Raw genomic sequence first — 24,022 nt, forward strand, 5'->3', positions numbered from 1 at the left:
TTGTATTTTAAACAAAAGAGATTTATTTCTTATAAGAATATAATTATTCACTTAAATGAGATTACAATTAAAACTAATTATATTATCATATTGTAACCAGTAGCAAATAAATGGCGGTGTAAGAAAGTATAAATCTGTTAAAAGGATTTGTTTAGTTTCATAAATTTTAATTACTGGATATTAAAATCTTTATACACTTTACGTTACAACCTTTGTAGGTATAGAAATCTACGAAAATCAAACCGTATACGATAAGAGGACGTTTTGTCTATTAATATGATTATAAATTTACGAGTATATAACTAGTATTAATCTCTTATATTACTGCATTACGAGGTCTGTCCGGAAAGTTCGTATAAAAGTGTTCTGGAATGCGAGAAAGAGGAGTGGGGAGGCCAGGTAAGCGCAGGACCCCTTCCTTATGTCCCTAACAATGCTTCAGTTCTGGTCTGACCGCCGTGCGGTGCGAACTGGCTTGTCACGCCATCTGTGAAGTTACCTCTTAACGAAACCCCGTCGGCATGGAGCCCGCTTCCGTTGAAGAGCAGCGCGTCGTAATCAAGTTTCTCTCGAAACTCGGCAAGAATGGCCGTGAAATTTTTGCCGATCTCAGAACAGTTTATGGGGATGATGCTGTGAAGGAACCAACCGTCCACAAGTGGCTAAAAAGATTCAGAGAGGGCCGAGAAAGCGTTCAAGATGACCCACGTTCAGGACGTCCTTCCACTTCACATTCCGACGAAAACGTGGAAAGACAGTTGATGGAAAATTCTACGTCGATGTGCTCAGACGCCTCAAAGCTCGTGTGGCACGAGTTCGTCCAGAATTGGCGCGAGAGGGGCGTTGGATTCTTCACCACGACAATGCCCCTGCCCACACCTCTCTTGTTGTCCGTGAGTTTTTGAGTAAAAATTCCATTACGGTGACCGAACACCCCCCCTATTCGCCGGATTTGGCCCCGTGTGACTTCTTCTTGTTCCCAAAAACCAAATTGGTACTTCGGGGGCGGCATTTGGGGGACATAAATGAGATAAAAAAAGCTACGACGGGGCAGCTGAGAAACCTACAACCAGAGGACTTTCAAGGAGCCTTCTCACAGTGGAAACGGCGTTGGCACAAGTGCATTATGTCACAGGGGGAGTACTTTGAAGGGGATAAAATTGATTTACCTGAATAATTGTAAAATAAAAATAAAAATTTTAAAAAACTTTTATACGTACTTTCCGGACAAACCTCGTATAGTTAAAGTTTTTGTTCCACTTGCTATCTTGAAAAATTTATACTGAAGAGAGCTTGTGTTTAAAAGAAGAATCATCAAAACCGGATCACAATTAAAATTTTTGTGTAAATTACATAAAAAATTCAGAAATTTCCCTTTTATGTCCGATAAAAAGTTGGTATTCTTTTGTATTGTAAGAAGATATTTTTTTGTTCTGGAAGAGGTCTTAATATATATACCTTAATTTACGTGTGCCTATTAATAATTTTACTGTTTTGCTCTATTTCAGCGCGGAGTCCTGTTTTCGCGGCCATGTTTGAACACGAAATGGAGGAGCGCAAGCGCAATCGGGTGGACATCACTGACGTAGACCATGAAGTATTACGAGAAATGCTGCGCTTTATTTACACTGGCCGCGCGCCTAACCTCGACAAAATGGCTGATGATTTACTAGCTGCAGCGGATAAGGTATGCATATGTTCTATCTATATTTACGTCAGGGGGGTTAAAATAGCAAATTCACTCGAATATTGTGATTTGTTCGCATAGATAATCGTATATTATAATCCTGAGGTAATACTACAACCCACATAGTACAGTTTTGTCAACCGAGTTATAATAAATAAAATAATGTTAATATAATGATTAGATGATTCTGTCATAATTAGTCGTAATTTCATACTTGTGTATAGGGTTGAATGACGAGATATGGCAGTAAAATAACTGGGTTCTGCACCCACAGACGGCACCGTGGAGACACATCTTAGTCTTCAGAGGCGGCAAAGAACGAGGGATACCATGAATATCATGCCATTTTATGTTGCATAAAAAAACGTAAGGTGGTGTTTTGCACTGTTCAGGTCTTTTAATCTATTAGCAGTGGAAATCAAATGCGATACGCCTCTATCTTCTATTTTATACGGAATAAATGGCATTGACGAATGTAAATAATGAAACATTATGATCTCTCGTCATCTTTATGCTTATTTAATTGTTTATTGTCACTTTACATACATTATTTTACAATTATATATTGTAGATGATAAAATTAATAAATAGAATGGTATTCATAGCAGTAATTTCAAAATTTTCTTTTTAACTGTCCCTCATTTACATAATATTTATAGTGCCTTCTCCACATAATTTCAGCGACAAAGATCAATGCATATTATGTAGATCTTCAGAAGGGCTTATATAATTCTACTTAAAAGATACTACTGTCTTTTTATACTAAGTTAATCTCTTATTAAAGAGTGAATATCATTTTACGTAAATTATCATTGAAATGGGTTTGCAATTCAATTAATCGCGAAAGTATAACATATAAATTCACTTTCTAATGTTCTTTCATATGTCTCATAACAACATAAACGAATGGATATGGTCCATCCACCATATATAAATTGGCAATCCTAAAGCTGTAAATGTGAAAGTTAGTTTATTACTACCTTTTGGTGCCCTAATGGCTCAATCGATTGCCATGAAGTTTAAATTAGCAGTATGTATTTATATGAGAAAGAGACAGACACAGTCTATTTTTTCCCCGATCAATCAAAATATCCCGGCCACGCGGTTAAAGTCACAATAAAATTTAATATGATTATTTAAAATTAAATAAATTCTGTTTGTCTTTAATGAGTCTTCTTATTATATATTATTCTTAAATTTGTTTTTAATAGTTAATTTTCTTTTAATTTCAGTACGCGCTGGACCGATTAAAAGTAATGTGTGAAGAAGCGCTTTGCTTGAGCCTATCAGTTGAGACGGCGGCAGATACACTCATATTGGCAGACCTTCACTCAGCAGATCAGCTCAAGGCACAGACGATCGATTTTATCAATACGTAAGTAGCAATTAAATTTATATTTTGTGTTTCAAGATTACATATATTACAATTATCAATGTTATTATACACAGAAAAATTGAAATAACATTTCAATGTTTCGATGTTTATATATTTCTTAATAAACCACAAAGGTGTCCAATTGTAATGGAATTATAGGAACACATTTTTTGTTATTTTTCGATAATTGTTCTTATTTCTTTAAGCGTAAATGAAAACAAAATAATTTTAATTATTAATCATCTAATATATTATTTCATTTTTCCAAAATTTTAAATCGTTATATGACTGGAATTAGACTTACTGTTCTAGATATCTATAACAAAATTTGCATATTAACTGTATTGAGTATTAACTGTACATTATGATATACACATGGATGAAAAGTTAACCTGTTTTTGGCGAAACATTAACTAAAAAATAACAAGAAATATTTCGGTTTTAAGGGTAGTAGTTTAGAATAATTGATTATTAGGCCATAACACTGGTTCTCTTGTATGAATTGGTAATGCACATGTGGTAGCATGGATGTCAGAATCTGTTCTGTGATACCCATGATGCTGCTCATGTCGACAAGCGATGGTCACTATTACAATCCATTCCAACGGGTTAACTGCAGCAAGTTGCATAAAGAAAATGTGTATATTTAAATGTATATAAATGTACTTATCTCGAGTACGCACTGATAAAGAATTAAACCGGTGGTTAAAAAAACATAAGATTTTGCACAACAGTTTCTTCAATGATCTTCTTTGCTTATAGATTGAGGAACTCAACTAGCTATTATTTATATTACATACTAGCGATCCTCCTCGATTTCCCACAAACGGTAGATAGATTGAAAGATAAATCGGTATTTTATTTTTAATAGGTAGTTTTTTAATATTTTCAATTACATTAATGTAATTTCTGCAGCAATTATAATTTTTTTAAGAAAATAAATTTTACTTCCTATAGGTGAAAAAACGTTTAAAATAGGTTGGGTAATTTTTTATTTTATCCATTATAAGCAAACAAATGATTGCTGTTTATAATATTCATGTAGATAATTTCTTATGGCAATATTAATGAGCATGTGCACCATTTTCATTTCAGGAGCCACGCGACGGACGTCATGGACACAGCGGGTTGGAAGAATATGATCTCGTCCCACCCGCACCTGATCGCGGAGGCTTTCCGCGCGCTTGCCACCCAGCAGCAACAGATCCCGCCCATCGGCCCGCCGCGCAAACGCGTGAAGCAAGCCTAGTGCCCAGGCGAGTCGCACGAGTCGCCCGCTACCCGCCTCTATACCAAAGACACGCCACACGGCACACACATATTCGAATTCTACGTCGGCTGACCTACTGCGCGTATCTCCCCTCACCTATCGCCCGTATATTATTCTATTCTACGACAAGGCTGCAATCTGTAATATTATTGTTAGAGTTTACGTGTACCATAATCAGTGAGATTCGGAGTGAGAGTGGCCGGTGGGTGTGTTCGTATAATTAGTTGTGGATCCACGAATCCACCCTTTCGTTTACTATGATTGATCTCAAGACGATATTCGATCCTAATGTTTTTATTTTGTCTCTCGCGGTCGTTTTATGCACCGCATTTAATGTAAAGATGATACGCTGGACGCTTTTTGCGCGTTGATGTAGTTTTGGAAAATAGGCTTGGAATTTAATATTTTATGTATGTCGTTTTTGTGGACATTCTCTTGCAGTTATGTTTAATTGTAAATTATTACTATGTATTAAATATGAAGCTCATGTCTACAAGATGTTATCCATGTCATGCAATTAAATACATGATTGTTATAAATTGGCTAACATAATGATATAAGTCATAAAGGATATTGTGATGCTAAAATTTGAATTATTTGAAGTCATTGTATGCCAGAGTGCAATGTTTATATGGATATTATTGGTGTTTCTCATTACCATAGAAATCGATCGGTTTATTTCAACGATTCTTGTTAGAGGTTTAAAGGTAGCCCTTTTGGACATATTTCAAAGTAGTTACAGTAAGCGAACGCAATAAAACTGTGTATTGTATGAAACATTGTTTTGAACAAACTGTTGCCAAATGAATCGCGCGTACTCAAAATCACAACTGGAGACTAATTGCATTTGGGAGCATTGTGTCCAAAGCAGTGATACATTTAGAAGTTGTAGGTGACTCGAGTGATTGTAATAAGTCTATTGAACTTGTTGGTAATTGTATATAGATGAGCTACGATCCCACCATTAAAATATTTCTAAGTAATAAATCATAAGTTGTATCACAGATGACAACCATTCATTTTTTTATCGTATTCTAGGACATTATTCCAATGGCATATTGTGATGATTTTTTTTTCAATTTCCATAGGTTATACACATGCTTTGTTTTGTTTTCATATGTAAATAACCGAGATATTTTTAAATTAAACATTAAGTTGTCGTTGGTTTCGCTTTGTCGATTGTAAATTGCATCTATACTTTGTCCAACGCGACGTTATAATTCGCCGTTCATTATTGCTCACTTGAAAAATAAGTTTGATGATAAATTATCACAAAAAAGAAATCTTTTTTAATGTCTATTATTTTCCACTTTCAATGGATTTTTACTGTATTTTTCGTTTTACGAAAAATTATTCAGTTAACATACTTTTATATCCTTTTATTAGTAGGTATGTAAAAATTACCCAATATCGAATAAATTGTACTGTGGCCAATAAATATTAATGTTTAATAAATAAAATTTTGTACCCATTTCCCATTTAAATAGTTGACAACTGTTATTGTCATAAATAGCTACAAAACAGTTGTCAAAAATAACTGTGATTTTCGAAAATTGTCAGTAAGTTGAGCAAATAAACGAAGTGATGTAATAAAATGACTATAATTTACTTTCTGTAGATTTTGATTTCTCTGCTTTGTTTTGAAAATACTAACATAAGATATCACATCAATTAATTACCTACTTTACAGACTTAACCATTTTTTTTTATAGGTGATAATGAAATAGTAACCCTACCCGCGCTATCGGTGTACACCGGTGGGGCACCAGTGAAGGATGATAGGAGAGGATGAAGCAGATCAGTTAGCCCATCGTGACGAATTCGATGAGAATTGTTCACGATGGTTTCCAGGGGGAACCACATGGAGGTTGACCTAATAGGGCATATTGCTAGCAATGGAGCTGACAAACTCCATTACTGCCCCCCCCCCCCCTCCCAACTTAGCCATTTATAGTGTTTCAATAGACTATTGAAAAGATAATCAAGGTTTGTTGATAATAAAATTACAGATAGAAACAATTGACTATTGATTTGTATTACTATTATTAATCGCTAATATGATGATGATAATGATTTGCGAGGAAAATCAAATAAACTAGCAATTTTAGATTCTATCCAGTTGACTATAAAACCAATTGGTTGCGATAATCGAAAATTTGCTGAACAATAATTTCTGTACATAAGTAACACCACAGAACAAATATCACAGGAACTAACGAAATGTTACAAAAATATTAAAAATGAAGGTATTTGGTTGGTTACACCGTGTGTTCTCCGGCATAGAATAGACCACCCCTTCCTATTCAGTGGGTGTCGTAAGAGGCGACTAAAGGAGGGTGACGGATGGGCAGCAGCATCCCTCTTAAAACAACTCTAAGAACCAAACTGTGGTTGCCAATCCGCCTGCTAAGTGTGGCAACTACTGGCAAAACTTATGGGGAAGGCTTGTGTTCAGCAGTGGACAGTTAACGGCTGTAATATTAATAATAACAATTCCAAAATAAACCTATTATTACAAAGAAGATATATTTACATCAAAAATGTCAAAAATAATCTGTTGAAATATTATAAAAACTTACATTTGGAGCATATGACGCAAAAAAAAGATGCTTAGGCATTCAAAATATTCAGATGGAGAAGAATGGAAAGAATAAGCGTACAGAAAAAGTAACGGACGTGTAAGTCTTAAAAAGGGTTGAATGAGAAAAACACATTAATAAAAACTACAGAGACTAGAAAAGGAAAATACTGGATCATTTTATACGACCCGACTATTTTTAAGAGGATAGAAATTAAGAGAAACAGGTTGATAATAAAAATGGTTGATATTGTAATTCTCTTTTAATACATATTCATCTGTACAAAAATATAGACTGCATGACAGAATTGTAAAACATAAGACAATAAATAACTACATGGGACAGGCAAAGGAAACACTAGATATCATGCCGTATAGGGAGGATAAAGATATGGCCTGAATAAAGCTGGCTAGGAGAAAATGCATGAATTAAATGCACCAATAAGAGGAAACTTAAATGAAAAGAGAGAGTAATCCTATGTAAACTGTAATGTTTGCCAGCGTTTTTTACTATTATAAGAAGCTTGCTGCTTCGTGCTTGCTTTATTACCTGTTTAAGCTATAATATAAACCTACCCGTGTAATAAGTTTCATTTAAATTAGTTAAGCCGTTTAAATGTGATTAAGTATTTACACAAATATTTTAATAGTTTTTTTAACTTATAATGTAAGTAGGACACATTATAAGTGCTATTTTATTCAATCATTATGATCATCGTTTAAGAAACAAACATAAAAGTTAAAACTATTCTGATAAATGATTAAGGATGGATAGTTGCATACTTATACCTCCAAGAGATATTGATTTCAGTTTTCTAGGTTTTTCATATACGTAAATATATTAACGATAAAAGACGGTGAAACTACTTATAAATGTGCTTGAATTTGTTTGATACATAATTATATACTCTTCTGACCGTTTACGATACCTTAACAGTTCACTTTTGTTAACCATCGATAATTTTAAAATTGACAATTGTGACATATTTGACATTGACAATTTATCATGTTTTGTCAATGTCATTACGTTAAACTCATACGTCAAACGTTTAAAATCTTAATCGCCTATTTTAATTTCACTTTTTTTCGCGCCTTCTATTTTATTTTTATTTTGTTTACTGTTTTCTTTACAGCTTTTTTTGTTTGTTAAATTGATTGACAATAAAATATCCTAAATTCAATTGGTGTAAATATGGCCAGTGGGTTTCCATTGCGATTTCCTTGCAAATCCATAATAGGTGAGTTCTGAAATTTAATAATCTCTTGCGATAGTTGCAATTGAATTGTGATTTAGCATTCAAATTTATTTTCGTAAATTAACGGGACATTACACGTATTGGTTAGCATTTATCATGCCTGGTTAATTTGTGTCTATCATGCAATCACTGATATATATAAAAATTATTTTGAATAGATTATGTATAGTCCTTATTATTTTATATTTGCTATTTATATGGTTTTCTAATAACATGAAAAGTACTAGCGAATAACTTAAAAGTAAATAATATTATGGGTGTCGTAAGAGGTGACTAGTGAAATGGTTAAGGAATGAGCAGTAGTATCCTTCTTAAAACATCATCAAAACGTAACTGTGATAACCTGCCTGCAGAATTGTGGTAATTACTAGCAAACCCGTTCAAAAAGAAGAGGTCCAGGTTCAACAGTAAACATTTAATGACTGGTATGATGATGATGAACTAGAATTGACCCCTATCATCTACTAGGGAAATGGTATTCTTGCCTACAGTTATTTTTAAATTCAACCTACTTTAGGAGTCCTTCTATGTAATTTTAAATATGTCATTTTGAAATCTATTTTTGTTTCCAGTCATTTATTGACAAATCTGTTTTTCTGACCTAACCAATATGACCAACCACATTAACACATTTTGTTGGAAACTCTTTGGACTCTCTTTCACTCGATTGGTATTGTTTAAACTCTGTGAATCAGTGCTCTACTGTATGAATTAGTACTGGCATCGGTGTTATAAATTTTTTTGTGTGGCCATAGTCTGTGAGTCCCTAAAAATTAAGTAATGAGTTGTGATTTTGTTTGTTTTTTTTATTTGTATCAAAGACACTTCATGAAGAAACCCCCATGTAATTAGTTTAATTACAAAAAAACCATATGGCAGAATAAAGAAAATGCTATCAATGATATAAAAACCAAAAATGTAGACACAACATGGTGCATTTTGGCTAGTGTTTTGACAGTTCTTATTCATCTTTATATTAATATTTCAAGGCTTAATAAATGTTGATTTGAACTTTGTAATAAATAAGAAAGCCATAAAATGAAACCCACCCAATACACAGAAAATGAAAATTACAACTACAGTGCCTTTCCTACTCTCGGGTAAGGTATTTTACTTAGAATGGATACACATAATATTTTTATTACTATTTTATAGAAAATCCTGATGAAAATACAAATCTTTCAAGTAGGAGAGGTCTTAGAAATAGGAAGAAACCAAAGAAATATGGAGAATTTTTGGACTTATCACCTACAAAGCATAGAACATTGATTGATGTTGAAAGCTCGGATGAAGAGGAAGAAGAGTTGGAAAAAGAATTTTGTTTACAGAAACCTACAGGTTTGTCAGTTATAATAATAAATATGATCAATATTTGTTTTGAATATTTAAATTGGAATTTTTTCCCTCTGTTTATCTATTCTTTCATGTTGGTTTCTCACTTTGACTTTAATACTTGAATGTGCCACATATTAGCTGTTATATATACTACTTAAAATTGGGCTTGCCTTTGCATGGGTAGATAGAAATTTTAAAAATAACATGAATCCTCTGTTACCACTGATAATATATTTTTCTATAGATAAAATAATTTTTAAAATCAGTTGAGTAGTTTTTGAGTTTAGCCAATATGGACAAAGAAATAATCAAATCCTTCTTCTTTATAATATTAGTATAGATTCATACTATAAGATATTTGGGGCATATATAAGAACTTTGAATTGAAAAAACAAAATTTGAACAATGTTGTTTACTGGAATCCAAAATTAAGCTTAAAATATAACATTTAGTAATGTTAATAAACTATCTTAATAATTACAGCATTATTCAGTGATGATGATGTGGAGGGTCAAGATATATTTAAATTTAAATCTCGTCACACTAAGCAAGATTTACACAACAAAGTTAAAGCAGCTATAAGTAATTCACCAAAAGTAGACACCCCTACAAAGACACCAAAGAAAAATATTGTTTCAAGGACATTGAACAGTCCTTTTGGCAAAAATAATGAAGCAACACCAAAACATGTAAAGGATCTTATAAAAAAAAGTAAGAACTTATACTATACTTGTATGCTATATTATATTTCATCGAGGTTCATAATTTTCCTCATAAAATACAATATAGAACATTTAAATTATTGAGCCTAAAGAATTTTAAAAGGCCAATAATACAATAGCAACCTCCCTTATGTTATAAGTGTTCATGGTCGTCAGTAGCCACTTCCCATCAGGTGGATAATTACGTCAATCAGTAATAAAAAAATTGTAAACATTGTTGTTATATTATAATAGAGAATAAAACAATGTCTAATTTTTTTTATCATATGTATAATAATTATCTTTGAGTTATATAATACTAAAAATGTATCATAATATATTATAGGTAGTGGTTGAATCTAGTTTTAGGTATATTTACGCTATGCCTATTAATATTGCCGTTTATCTAATTAATTATACTAGTGCATTCCTGTCATGAATGTAAAAAAAGATAAAGCTCCATATCTTAAATTTTACATACAACAAAATCTAATTGTACTGATTGAATTTTACTTTTAGGGATCATTCAAGAAGTCGAAAGTGATAGCGATAACAGTGACTTCTCTGCCAGCAGTAGTGATTTTGTGCCGGAAGGAAGTGACAATGAGGTATATCATAAAATTTAGAATATTAGTTGCAGTATAATTAGATAGATATGATTTTTGTAACATCCACAATTTTATTTTTTGGCGATTGCATAAACGCTGCGTTTCTATTTAGTGATTTGATTGCTGTGGTGAAGTAAGGTGATTTGGGTTTTAATCTGTTACATGTTTCATTTTTCAACAAGTAAGTACAACTATCGCCTGACAAGGTGGAGTAAGTACTATGAATACGAGACGGTGTTATTGTTATTAGCAGTAGTATAGTTACATTTTATTGTACTAATATTGTAAATGTCAAAATTTGTTAAGATGTTTGTTATTCAATTAAGTTTAAATGGCTGAACAGATATGTATTATATTCTGTACATGGGTAGACATATCCTAGATAAGGATAATCCTATTATCCTTATCCTGATTTAAACTGGCAAAGTTGCAGCATACAGCCAATTATAAATAATTTTATTAACATTTGTTATTATATTTGTACTAATATTTATAACAGCATCCATGCCATCATCTATACATACATTAGAATTTACTTATTTTTATAATCAATGTCTGTAATTTTTTTTCTAATACATAGAATGGCAAACAAGCTAACAGCTCACCTGATGGAAAGTGGTGACCATCGCCTATAGACTTAAGAGTACTATGATTTACTAGTGACTACAATTACTGAATATACTGTGATTCCCGTGGTACTCCTTGTGCATTACTATTCCTGAGGACTGTGTTATGTCTGTTTACCCATTTTGACAAAATACTCGAATAAATTCTAATGAAATTTAATACTTTAGTACTTATTAGCCCAACACAATCTGGCGAATATTTTATCAGAATTGGTTGAGTTGATCAAGAGATACAGCTCTTTCTGTGTGCGTAGAAATACGTACGCGTAATACGTATGTACACGTAGATTTTTGGATAGTCATATTTATGAAAAAATCTCATAGGTGGTGTTAATATCAATTAATAGCTGATGTTGTATTAAGTTTGACAATCAAGTAGTATATACTAAATTTATTCAGTCATAAGTAGATTTATTAAATAATGATAATTCATTTATTATCTGTAGTCATCGGAGTCGTCATCATCAAGTCGCACATCCGAAGAGGAGGAGGAGGAACAAATTAAATACACTAATAAACTGCAAATAGTAAAAAATAAAGGAAATAAAGGCAAAGTGAAAGATTCTGAATATGTTGTGACACCGGACAATTACTTTATGATGCATTCAAGCAAAAAAGTTAGTTGAATTTTTTTATTAATAGATTAATACTGTGTCTATAATTTTTAGGCTTCTGCACCAAGAAAGTACAAAATAATCCTTATGTTTATACTACTAAGAATGCCAAACAAGACGAGCCCTTTAAAAGAAAATGGTATCGTTATTGTTAACATGAACAAATTATAATAATATTATTAAATTTGAAATATAGTTTAGATTACTGTATAAATGGGATGTGAATGAACAGACAATCCCAAGGGATGTGCAACATTTTTTTAATAAAACACATTATATACCCATATTTCATAACAATTTCATAAGCCGTGTGGTCCCGCCATAGAATAGGCTACCCCTTCCTTTCCTGTGGATGTCGTAACAGGCGACTAAGGCAGGGCGATGGATTGGCAGCAGCATCCCTCTTAAAACATCTCCAAAGTTTATCTGCGGTTGCCAATCCGCCTGCCAAGGGTGGCAATGGCTTATGTTCAGCACTGGACAGTTAAAGGCTGATATGATGATTTCATAACAACAGGTACCTAGAGTACTTACAAACTATTTTTAGTCCCACATTTAATTGGTTAATTGGAGTAAACTTTGGGGTCGATTCTGAAGCGCTATTTCTCTAAAACTATTTACAAAATTAAAATTTCAATTTGAAGCCATAGCAAAATCTTTGTTCTGAGGATCAATATGAACTAAATTTCTAATAGTTTTAGGTTAAAATGATTGTAAATTTTGTTTATAATGGTCTAAAAAGCAGTAATTTCGCTAAACTATGAGATGAAAATATCTCTTTACCTAAAATATAAAATAGATTTAGAGAAATGGAGCCTCATAATGACACTATTGACTCATTTTTTACTGTATTTTTAATGTCTTATTACTATAAAATATCATTATTATTAAAAGCATTGAAATATTACAGATCACAACTTCAGATCACACATTAGCGAGATTAAAGAATTTAAATCTTACTGAAAAAATAGATGAAGGCACAGAGATATCAGATGAACACAAAACTAAAATAATGGAGCTGAACCAGTCTTATGAGCAATTATTTCACAAATGGCTTTATGTGCTCAGTGAAAATTTTAATATAATACTGTATGGTATAGGTTCAAAACGTTCTGTCCTTCACCAGTTTCAAATGGAGAAACTTCAAGATTTTCCGTGTATTGTTATCAATGGATTTTTTCCAGGTCTTACAATAAAAAACGTAATTGAAACCATTATTATTGATCTATTAGGAAATAGTCACGTACCATCAAATGTTGGAGATATAGTTAAATTGATTAGTATGCAACTTATAGAAAATGATATTGATTTGTTCCTAATTATTCATAATATAGATGGAACGATGTTGCGTAATTCCAAAGCACAGACCATGTTGTCTAACATATCACAAATTAAAAATGTACATACTATTGCGACAATTGATCATATTAATGCACCATTATGTAAGTATTACTTTTAACTATTTCCTAGCAAAAAAAAAAAAAAAAAAATCAAAAGTAGTAAAGTGTAATAAGTGAGTTATTAAAGCACATAAAATGTATAATCTTGGCTATTGATGAATTCCGATCAATTACTCAAACTTTATTTATTAAAAATATTTTTATGATTCGATAGTCATGCATTGTATATATTATATATAAACTACATGTAAAAAGTAACTAGTGTTTTAATGCAAACTTATACTAGCTAATTCGGCAAACGTTTTGTCCTTAATCGCCACATCTTAGGTAGGTTTATTAATATAAAACGATTGCGCAAACAATACACATTTAGTAAATTTCTGAATGAATGGATTTCGTATGATTTCATATATTAAGAATACAGAACTGTAAATATATATATAAAGGCGGACTTATCCCTATTTTTATTACTCGGAGATGACAATAAGAAAATATATACGTCATTTTATTTTAGTGTGGGACCACTCGAAGTTGAGCAAATTCAAGTTTACCTGGTGGGATGTAACAACTTTCTTGCCATATACAGAGGAAACATCGTATGAAAACTCAATCATGTCGCATAGAAGCGGGGCGTTACAGTTGTCCTCTTTGCGAAGCGTGTACCAGTCGCTTACAACAAATGCTAAAGGCATATTCAACATAATTATTGGATATCAGTTAGAAAATCAGAAACAAGCACATTATCAAGGTAATTATTTAAAAAAACTAGCATTTACTCGTCACTTCTTCGCGTACCTGGGATATGTGGATTGACCGGGATAAATGCCCATGCCCTCTATTCCAAATACTGTGTACATGCCAAATTTCATGACGATTAGTTGAGCCGTTAAAGGCCCTAAGAGGTAACAAATAAACGCACATTTACATTTATAATATTAATATAAAGATTGGTATGGTATATGGTGATTTAAGTATCCAGCTGTTCGATGTTGGTAAACATCGTTAACAAGGGAGGAAAGAGAGGATAATTAAACTGTAATTAGTGGTTTTATTTCTAGGAAAAATGTTGCCATGTGTTCACGTCGACTCCAATCATTAGTATCATTAGGTTAAAAAAGCATAGGGTCTGTTTTTTAATTTGTAGGTTGTAATTTGATTCATATTATATGAACGAGGCGTTATATAATAGCAAGTAAGCGAATATTCCTTCTTCAGCTACTCTAATTTTTGTTTAATGACGCTACGAACAGTTATGAGTGTTAGTTTTTTTTTTTTTTGCATTTTACTTTAACGTAAAACTATTAATGTACATTTTTGATGTTCTAAGTCCTTAATATTTTACTTTAAATGGTTTAAATATGAATGGCGAACTATGAATGTTGGAATATATAATGTACAAAAGCAGTTTTCTTTCTCTATATTTTCTTTTTGTAGTTATTAGAGTTAAATATATCTTTGGTATGCGAATTTTAATTACACTCGACAGATTTAAGGTCTTGTTTAAAATCAATGACAAATAGTGTAGTCAGAATAGTTTGTTTCAATAGAATTTAATTAAAAGGTAACTAAGTTTTGTTGAAATTAGTTATAATTTTAACTAACCCTTAGTTACCTGTTAAGGTACTCTCTAAATGAAATTATTAATCTAAATATTCATACGATTCTTTATACTACCATTGGACATCAGACTGTCTCATGGTCGGATTCATTTGTTTACATTTTTATTAAATTCTAGCTAGATGAGAACCAAGCACGTTACTTTTTTCTTTTATTGTACGCTTCTATACACGTCATTTAATGGTAAAAATTGTATTTACGAAGTGTTACACAAAATAACAATGTTGTTAGTTTTCTCAAGTATACAATTTCTTTGGTTTTTGGGACCCTCGTTATTTTGTACTGTATCCTTTCTTATGTCGCTTTCACTCAGTATCGTATGGTTAGTGCCACTTCGTATCGCCCGCTTGCGTCCATTGTCTAGTTTCTCTCCTCTCTCTTGTATGTACATTTATTGTTTACAAATGGTATTATATTGTTTCAGGTTTGCCATTCAAGGACCTTTATTCAAAAAGTCGAGAACAGTTTCTAGTAAGTTCAGACCTGGCTTTGAGAGCTCAATTGACAGAGTTCATAGATCACAAATTAGTTAAAATCAAACGTACATGCGATGGAAGTGAGAATCTTGTTATACCAATTGAAAATTCTTTATTGCAACAATTTCTAGAACAAGATAGTTGATATAAACAATTACATATTTGTTTTTTTTATTTGTAAAGAGGCTGCTTATGTTCTCATAAAGCCATCATCATCATCGCCAAATAGGAAATGTCTGATTAATATTATAGAACTAATGTTTTACCTAAATTGGTGTATTAATAAAGAATATAGTTGTCTGCTAAATTAATTAAATATACACATCTGTTATAACTTATTACTTTTTATACATAAGATAGGAATACAGGATATCAAGTCTAGGTCAAAATTAATGTAGTCATTTATTTTCCTCGAGTGTTCAGAAATGAGAATGTTCTCTTTTAAATAAAACTATAAACTTATGTTTAGCTTTTATTTTACAATCCCAGAAATAAAGTCTTAATAGGATTATATAATATATATCAACAGGCCAAGTTGTAAATTACTTAAACTTAATGACTTACATAATATAATAAAATTATTAACTAAAATTATTTTCAACATATCTGGCACATTCACCATGATGCATCAACCAAACATTGATATTATTTTTATAAGTGCATAAATCGCTCTTTTAATTTAAAAAAGATTGTAGAAAAATACTCTCTGAACTCATGAAACTTCAAAGATTTGATCTAAAGTAATCGGATTATTTTATATAATACGCCCGTTGGAATTTTGTTAGAAAATATTTATGTATATTATCACTATTATCAGTTATCATTAGTGAGATTACAAAATTGTTTACAGCAAATTTCTACCAATTTTATGAGACAAATTTATTTGGTAGAAATATTTTACTCTGATGTGTAATAATAGTGTTCGCATATTCATATTATGAACAAAAATATTGCGAAAAAATGAAGATATATGTAATAATTGGCAAATTATTATGAAACACACAAAATGACAATAGTTGACTTTTATAGTATGTATAATATATTTTTGTTCATATCCATACATAATAAACATTGCCGCTTTAATACTAATTACACCACTTGTACTTTTTTAAATAAACACCCAATGTTCGACAAAAGGTTACTTTTTTTTAAATAATTTTCTAATAGGAAATTGACGTTTTTGTCATACATAATGATTAAATTTTGTCTTTATCAGTCTAATTTGGTCATCGAAAAACAGGCGGAGCTCACTTTCGAATTTATATTGTATTCCATGGGCATGAGAATATTAGTTCATGTTCATTCCACTTACAGCTAAGTAGATTTATAAATGAGAGCTATTTTATTTATACCTAAAATCATGCACTTTCATTTGTGATTAGAATAAAATTAAAAGCATGTCAATAGAATAAAAAAATATTATTACAATAAACAATTTAATCGAAACATTAACTTGTCGGACAACAAACTACAGATTTCACACAATAGACATCAACATTAATGATAGAAAACATTTCAAAATTTATTGTGTCACAAAGGATGTGTTAACACTAGATTGAAAGCTGGTGAGTTTAGCCTTGACGGGTTACGACAACAATCTCACAAATGACAACTAGTCTACGGGGATGACTGCCACGTACCGTGTTTGTGATCTGTGGCTTTACTACGACCCCGAAAATCCACAATTCTTTTGAGTGTGCCACCTATATTAACAGTTGTGTAAAGCACTCACTCATCGAATCGGAACATGGTGTGGATTTAAGCGATCATGGTACAGACCCAGGTTTATTGTCCGATGCATCGGAGCGCTGTACACTTACAAACTAGTAAGATAACTCCGCTTAAGGCAACTCTCAATTCTCTTCTTCATCCTCGTGTTTCCGCTTTTTACCCCGAGTACTTTCTTCGGGAACACCATCTGCATTCTCCTCACCATCTATAACGATATTAATTTAATATTAATTACTTTTTTTAATTAATTAAATAAAAATCCTACGGTAAGCCCATTATTGGAAAAAAAGAGAAGGGTGTCAAAAGGTTTCATACACTATAATATATATATATATATATATATATAATATTTTTTCTTGTGTTTGTGTTGTTTGCTTATTGTAGTGATAAATTAATAAGTTATTTAAATACAATATTTTTAATTGGAACCAATCAAATTACCTGGGACACACAGATATTCTTTTATAATGCGTAGTCATTAAGACAGTAGAAAATACCTTATAATACGAATGTGATATGAAGCATGCTAGTTTCCTTACCTGGCACCTTATTATTGTGGTCGCCGTCTGCATCATTCTCACCTTCACCATCTTCCTCATCTACATCCTCCTCTTCAGACACGTCACTGCCCTCATACATTGAGCTTGCAGAGCTCTCCTCTTCTAGAAGGTAATAAAATAAATATATTTAATGTTTGCCATAATGCAATAGTATTGAATTGTAGATAATAAATGACAACCGAGTGTTATTGCATGTTAATGTTCTAAGTTATGCAAGTTTATTTGAGTCCAAATAATCTACTCAGACAATGTATAGTGTCTTTGGAGGAGCATTCTCAGTCTGTCGCAGTTGTATATCCTCCGATAAACAACGTTAAAATTATTAGCATAATATCAAAATACAAAGCATCTATTGAGATAGTAGGCTCAAATCTAGGATCAAATACTACCTGCCTCAAATTTCTTTCAATTACAATAATTACTAGAATATGATTATTATTTTTAAATACATTGTAAAACTACTATATATAAGTAGAAGCACATCAGTAATTTATAAACTCACCCAAATTTTCATTGTAGACTGCGCTAAGTGAAATGTCCTCATCATCTTCTTCTTCCTCTACATCAGAACCTACAAAAGAAATAAATATTACATGTCACAAAGTGCCTTCTGGATTCAAATAACTGAGCAGTTTACTATACTTTTCAGTTTTTCAACCGATAACTGTCAACTGCTGAATATAAGTCTTCCTTACAAGAGGAGTTTTGTCAGTAGTTGCCACACTTGGCGGGCGGGCTGGCAATCGCATTACGGCGTTTAGAGATGTTTTAAGAGGAACGCTGCCGCGCATTCCTCTATTATTAAGTTCCTTTAGTCACCTCTTATGACACCCACGGGTAAGGAAGGGGTGGTCTATTCTATGTCGGGACCACATGGCCAGTTTATTATAATGTCGTTAAGACATTTTTAAGCAGAAAGAAATAGATGAGTCAAATTGCAGTAATTAGAATTTCTATGTTATAAGTTCATCAAGAAATTAAAGGTACAATATTCTTAACTGTGAATTAGTTTTACACAATTTATTATTAATCACCTACTATATTGTTTTTATTGATACAAAACATGAGTCTCTTATTAAGCATCAATGATAAAGAATGATGCTTACTTTTCAAAAGATACCCCATGTGGAATAGTACACCATAAACAGTGTACAACAACATTGGTAAAGAGGTTCTGCTTTCTGCTGGCCTTTCAGATATGCTATCATCATTTAACACCAATGGACCCAAATCTATGTCCAAATCTGTAAGCCAGTACAAATCTGTTACGAGCCCCATGATATATAATTATCAGTAACAATAAGCATGTGTTTAGCAATATACTTACGAATATAGCATGGCGTAAAAATATAGCACATTTTTAATGTTATGAAAGTAGTACATATATGCAATTTGAAACAAAAACATTCTATTGAAAGGTATTCACAAACTATTTTTCAATAGAAACTATAAAAAATATTTTTTTCATGATGAACAAATATTTTAGAAATGTGGAATCATAATCCATTATAAATTTGTTTTGATATGACAAATGTAAAACTAATATTTTAATAAAATCGAGTGGCTAGAGTAACACATGACAATATTCTATATATTTTGTGAATTAATCTTGTGATAGTAGATGGATATAGTTCGTGGAGTGAGTAAAGGATTAAGCAACACCCCAAATATTTACATATACTTACCATCTTCTTCACTGTCGTTATTTCCATTCATTTCATCTTCTTCCTCTGCATCACTATCTTCAGCCTCTCTATCTTCTTTATCAAATCTGCAATGTTACATATTATTAAAAGAATAAAAAACAGACACAATATTTTCATGAAAATAAAATTATTACAGGTTGCTAGCCTAACTTATTTCACTTCTATTATATTTTTTTGTAAATTCAAATACCAAATATTTTCAGGATTTGTATAACCAATTGCTATATGATTGGAATTAATTAAAAGAACAACTAGATTTTTAAGACAAAATTATCTGAGCTCACATCAATATAAATTTATATGTTTGCTTACTCTAATAATATTCTTAGTTCTTTTATCTATTTTTATATTTTATGATTATTATTATGCATTAAGTAATACTAATGATTATATTAAATATTTAAATAATTGAGGCTTAGGTGTATTAATCTTATTTGTTGATAACATTATCTTAGTTAATTTAATGAGTTTTAACTTACCCATCCAAATACTTTAATGATGGGTGTAATGCAAACACCTTACTCCTATAATCTTCAATACAGGTGACTTCATTGTTAAAAAGGTCAAGGTTTTTCAAATTTTCAAACTCTTCCAATGGCTTCAAAGTTTCTAAATCTTTGATTTTATTTCCTGATAGGTTCAAGTGTGTCAGCTTCTTACAACCGTTGAGGAAATTTAGACCATTTGAAATTCTGTTGTCAGAGAGTTCCAACTTCCTCAACTTGGGTAGTGATGGAAAACCTTTAAGTGTTGTGAGACCCACATTGTTGAGACTGAGTATTTCAAGATTGACAAATTCATCTGTGAGTCCAAGAATATTGGTGCTCCGACAATTGTCCAAATTTAATTCTTTCAACTGCAATGTAAAAGCAATAGAAAATTAGTTGTCACATTTTTTTTTGATAGGTGAAAATGGAATGGTTATCCCGCCTGCGCTAATGAGATACACTGGCGGAGCACTAATGATGAATTAATCAGGAATTAACCATGATAGTGTCCAGTGGGTACTGCGAGGAGGTCGAACAGATTGGGTATATTGTTAGCAATGGGATTCTTAGTCTCCATTACTAATAATCTCTTTCCCCCCAGTTATGTCATGTTGTATATTAGGGTTTTATAGATAAATGGATCTTAGATTAACAAAAAAGTATAGAGATTTTTTTCCACAAGGAATTAAAAATGACCTATAAAATATTTTATCACAAAAAAGTTTGTTCATATACATACTTATAAAATAGACAGCAAATCATTAATTCATTCATTTATCATTTACCAGAGGAATACTGTTCAAAAGTAGTTTGCTTGAGTACCTCTGTTCCATTCGTGTTTCAACTGTGAAGCAGTTGTTTGCATGACTGTGTTTCGGTTTTAAGGGTCCTCACCTCACATGGGGGGTATAATGGGGGAAACAGTATATTCTGTTGTCTATGGTACTGCTCATGTCTATAGGCAACACTTACCACTTTCCATCAGGTGGGCCATCAGCTTGTTTGCCATTCTAAGTTGTGTAAAAAACAATTTATTACTCATGACTACTTTTTTTTTTAACATGTACTTTAATTTATAGATATTTATTTCTAGATAAAGTGATAAAAAATACATCAAGTAATTCAGGTTACTTAGATGTTTACATATGATATAATATGCAATTATCCACAGTTAGTTGTATATTGTTTTATTTTTTAATAAAATGTTCATAGACAGGAACTGATGCAAAGTACTAAATTCAAATAATAATGCTGTGTTGTTTTATTAAATACTAATTTTTAACAACTTATTCATACCTATGTAAAAGAATAAATTTATACATCAATACTACAATTTTATACTGTGTGGTTACGACAAAAATGGACCATCCCTTTTGTTTCTCATGGGTGTAGTAAGAGGTAACCAAGGGAACATAATGGTGGAAGGATTGGCAGCAGCATTCTTTTTAAAACATCATCAAAGCCTATCTGTGGTCATTAATTCCCTTGTAAGGCATGTCAACTACTTGCACCCCCTTTTATCAGGGAGACCTATGTCCAGCAGTGGATAGTTAACAGCTGCTATAATGATAATGACTACAGTATTTTATTATGTCCAAGCCTCAGTTAAATATACTTCGAGACTAGAGCAGAGGTGCCATCTACAGTTTTATTGGATAACCTAACATATATTTCATTCAGAATGATTAGTTTGTTTGAAAGTTGAACATACAAGTAGGTACATTGGGGGTATTTGTCCATAAATCATATTTTTTTACTTTTAAAATAACAACCGTAATTAAATAACTTTGATGCTTAATTAATTGCATTAGTGTTAAAATTATTTAAATATACGCAAGTCCAGACGTAATGATTAAATTCCTATTTTGTTATAAAAAAATGTTTTTGCCATCATATATATATATATATATATATATATATAAAAGTGTAGGTACCTATATAATAAGTAGGAAGTTGTCGCGCGTCGTTATATTGTGGCAAAGTGGAGCATTTGCATGTTCGTCAATAATAGGTATAAAAGGTAAAACGAAGGATCCCTAAATAGATGTAGTATTATAGTTACAATATATTATAAAATCATAAAATAATTTTAAGATTGCCTTAAATACATCATAACACAAAAAAGTTATCTCTGTAAATTTATAGGGAATGTAACTGGTTAGGGCCATTTTATTGAAAGCTGAACCAACCAAAGTAAAACGTCAAAATGGTGAGAGTTGTCAAAGGTATAGGCGCAGTTGGTTTTATCCAAGAAATGAGTGATTATTTCGTGGAAATATTCATTAAAACACGAAAGGGATGTGTTCGTTAAGTCTTTTGTACCACGCAATAGAGTTGCCGTGTTATAGTTGCGGATATAAATGATATAGTTTTTATTTTGCAATGGCGGATGACACGAATCATCGCGACGCAATAAAAATGGCCGCTGTATGTATTGGTAAGGCGTGCGTCAATATCCGATTGCAGACGTTATGTGTAAATGAAATGATATTATGACATTAATCAGTAAATATAAATAATAAATATGAAATTTATAATATATTTTAAAAGTATACATTATGGAATACACTTTGGGTAATGTTACGCATAGGTGAAAGGGCGCGAAATTACGCCGAGTAGTTGCGTGCAATTCATAATGTAAACTTAGGGTTAATATAGAATTATTGGTGGTATTAAATGTTTACAATTATCTTTATTTATTGATACAACAATTAGATAATATCTTCGGATTGTGTTCTATATTTTATTGACATTAAATTGACAGACTAATCAATGAGCCTTATTTTTAAATGTATTATAGGATTTAATGTTGGGTAATATTTACAGAAAGTTATTGGTAAAAATACATAAAACACATTTACTATTATTTGATAATCAAACAAATAATAAAATTATAATAATACATTCCACGTAAATGCAGTATGTTTCAACACTTAACCTCAATAGCTTAATACTTTCAATAAAAACGTTATACCTGTATTACTGAATTCAATAAACACATTCATAGATAATTATTATCCTTGATGTTTATATGAAATATTTTTTATACTCCAAATGAATGTAAGAAAGGTGTAATAATTATGTGCACATGAATGAAACGTAACAATCGGTAATGGCTAATTTTCTGTACACAATAAAGTCACATCCCCATTTAAGAAGTGTATTTGTATTTAATGTTAATTATAGTACCTCTTATAACTGAGAAACACTTTATTTTCATAACAATAATAATAAAATTAGTATTACACTGTGGTACCTGACGAAATACGTATCGACAAAACATACCAATTTATTGAAAATTGTACATCTTTACCTGTGAAGGATTCCTCCCTCTGGATTCCAAGGCGACCCTCTTTTCCATTGCAGAAAACTTGTAGATTTGCACTATAATTCACTTCTTGATCACCTTTACAATAATTCTCAAGGAACTATATCACTAAGCTTGGGTTTCAAAACAGAAGGAAACTATAGATACACGAGTGACGTCGCGATAGTGGCGCTGTCTGGTGGCGAAATACAGTGACCGGATGCTAAGCTGTTGAAGAATTTATAATTTTTAAACAGAAAATAACTTTCTACAAATATATTTGAAATCATAATAAATTATAATATCCATAATCATATTTATTTAACTTAAAATATATCATTTATTAAGTTTGCTTTTCAAATGGATGTCTGTAATTTGGATTATTTTTATCGGCCATATTGGTAGCATTGTACGGTTGGTTGCCAGATTGGCACCGTGGCGCGTAATATGAATTATGTTATTATGACTTCATTGACAAGTAGCCGGTAAAATACTCGCATTAAGTATTTATAGTCAAAATGGTTATATATTATTTTATTCCATTTTAGTAGATTTAACAAATTTGATTACTTATTTAATTATTTTCAATATTAAGACGTTGCATTGACTAAATCGGTAGGTATAGTAAGTAGGTATTATATTATCTGTAGTAATGACTTAGGACTAAATTTATCCCGTGGGTAATTA

General features: G+C 31.4%; 4 protein-coding genes across 9 annotated transcripts in view; 3 read left to right on the forward strand and 1 right to left on the reverse strand.

Moving 5' to 3' along the window:
- Nucleotides 1–5,940, forward strand: part of LOC113515370 (protein roadkill) — a 64,260-nt gene extending 58,320 nt beyond the window's left edge. For all 5 annotated transcript variants that reach the window (XM_031912630.2, XM_026899547.3, XM_026899545.3 and 2 more), the window contains 3 exons: nt 1,509–1,687; nt 2,920–3,062; nt 4,158–5,940. In XM_031912630.2, the coding sequence (XP_031768490.1) occupies nt 1,509–1,687; nt 2,920–3,062; nt 4,158–4,311 (476 nt within the window). In that variant the 3' untranslated portion in view covers nt 4,312–5,940. The remainder of the gene's footprint in view (nt 1–1,508; nt 1,688–2,919; nt 3,063–4,157) is intronic.
- Nucleotides 5,941–7,943: 2,003 nt separating this feature from the next.
- LOC113515503 (origin recognition complex subunit 2) lies at nt 7,944–16,005 on the forward strand. The gene is made up of 8 exons (XM_026899733.3): nt 7,944–8,148; nt 9,322–9,504; nt 9,985–10,212; nt 10,722–10,810; nt 11,883–12,053; nt 12,961–13,492; nt 13,965–14,198; nt 15,492–16,005. Exons 1-8 carry the CDS (start codon nt 8,103–8,105, stop codon nt 15,686–15,688), a joined length of 1,680 nt encoding a protein of 559 aa, XP_026755534.2. The 5' UTR covers nt 7,944–8,102; the 3' UTR covers nt 15,689–16,005.
- LOC113515448 (acidic leucine-rich nuclear phosphoprotein 32 family member A) lies at nt 16,003–23,529 on the reverse strand. Of its 2 annotated transcripts, XM_026899657.3 has the most exons (7): nt 23,342–23,529; nt 20,020–20,396; nt 19,520–19,605; nt 18,941–19,078; nt 18,337–18,405; nt 17,814–17,936; nt 16,003–17,479 (listed from the first exon to the last, which is right to left on the reverse strand). In XM_026899657.3, exons 1-7 carry the CDS (start codon nt 23,387–23,389, stop codon nt 17,397–17,399), a joined length of 924 nt encoding a protein of 307 aa, XP_026755458.1. In that variant the 5' UTR covers nt 23,390–23,529; the 3' UTR covers nt 16,003–17,396. The 2 variants fall into 2 exon arrangements, with proteins under 2 accessions (XP_026755458.1, XP_026755459.1); XM_026899658.3 differs by lacking the exon at nt 18,941–19,078 and having other exon boundaries at nt 23,342–23,525.
- Nucleotides 22,223–24,022, forward strand: part of LOC113513153 (uncharacterized) — a 137,975-nt gene continuing 136,175 nt past the window's right edge. The window contains exon 1 of the mRNA XM_052893348.1: nt 22,223–22,465. The gene's annotated coding sequence lies outside the window, so the exon portion shown is untranslated. The remainder of the gene's footprint in view (nt 22,466–24,022) is intronic.

This window comes from Galleria mellonella, unplaced genomic scaffold (genome assembly GCF_026898425.1).
Source record: "Galleria mellonella isolate WM207_F2 unplaced genomic scaffold, CSIRO_AGI_GalMel_v1 utg173, whole genome shotgun sequence".
Classification (NCBI taxonomy): domain Eukaryota; kingdom Metazoa; phylum Arthropoda; class Insecta; order Lepidoptera; family Pyralidae; genus Galleria; species Galleria mellonella.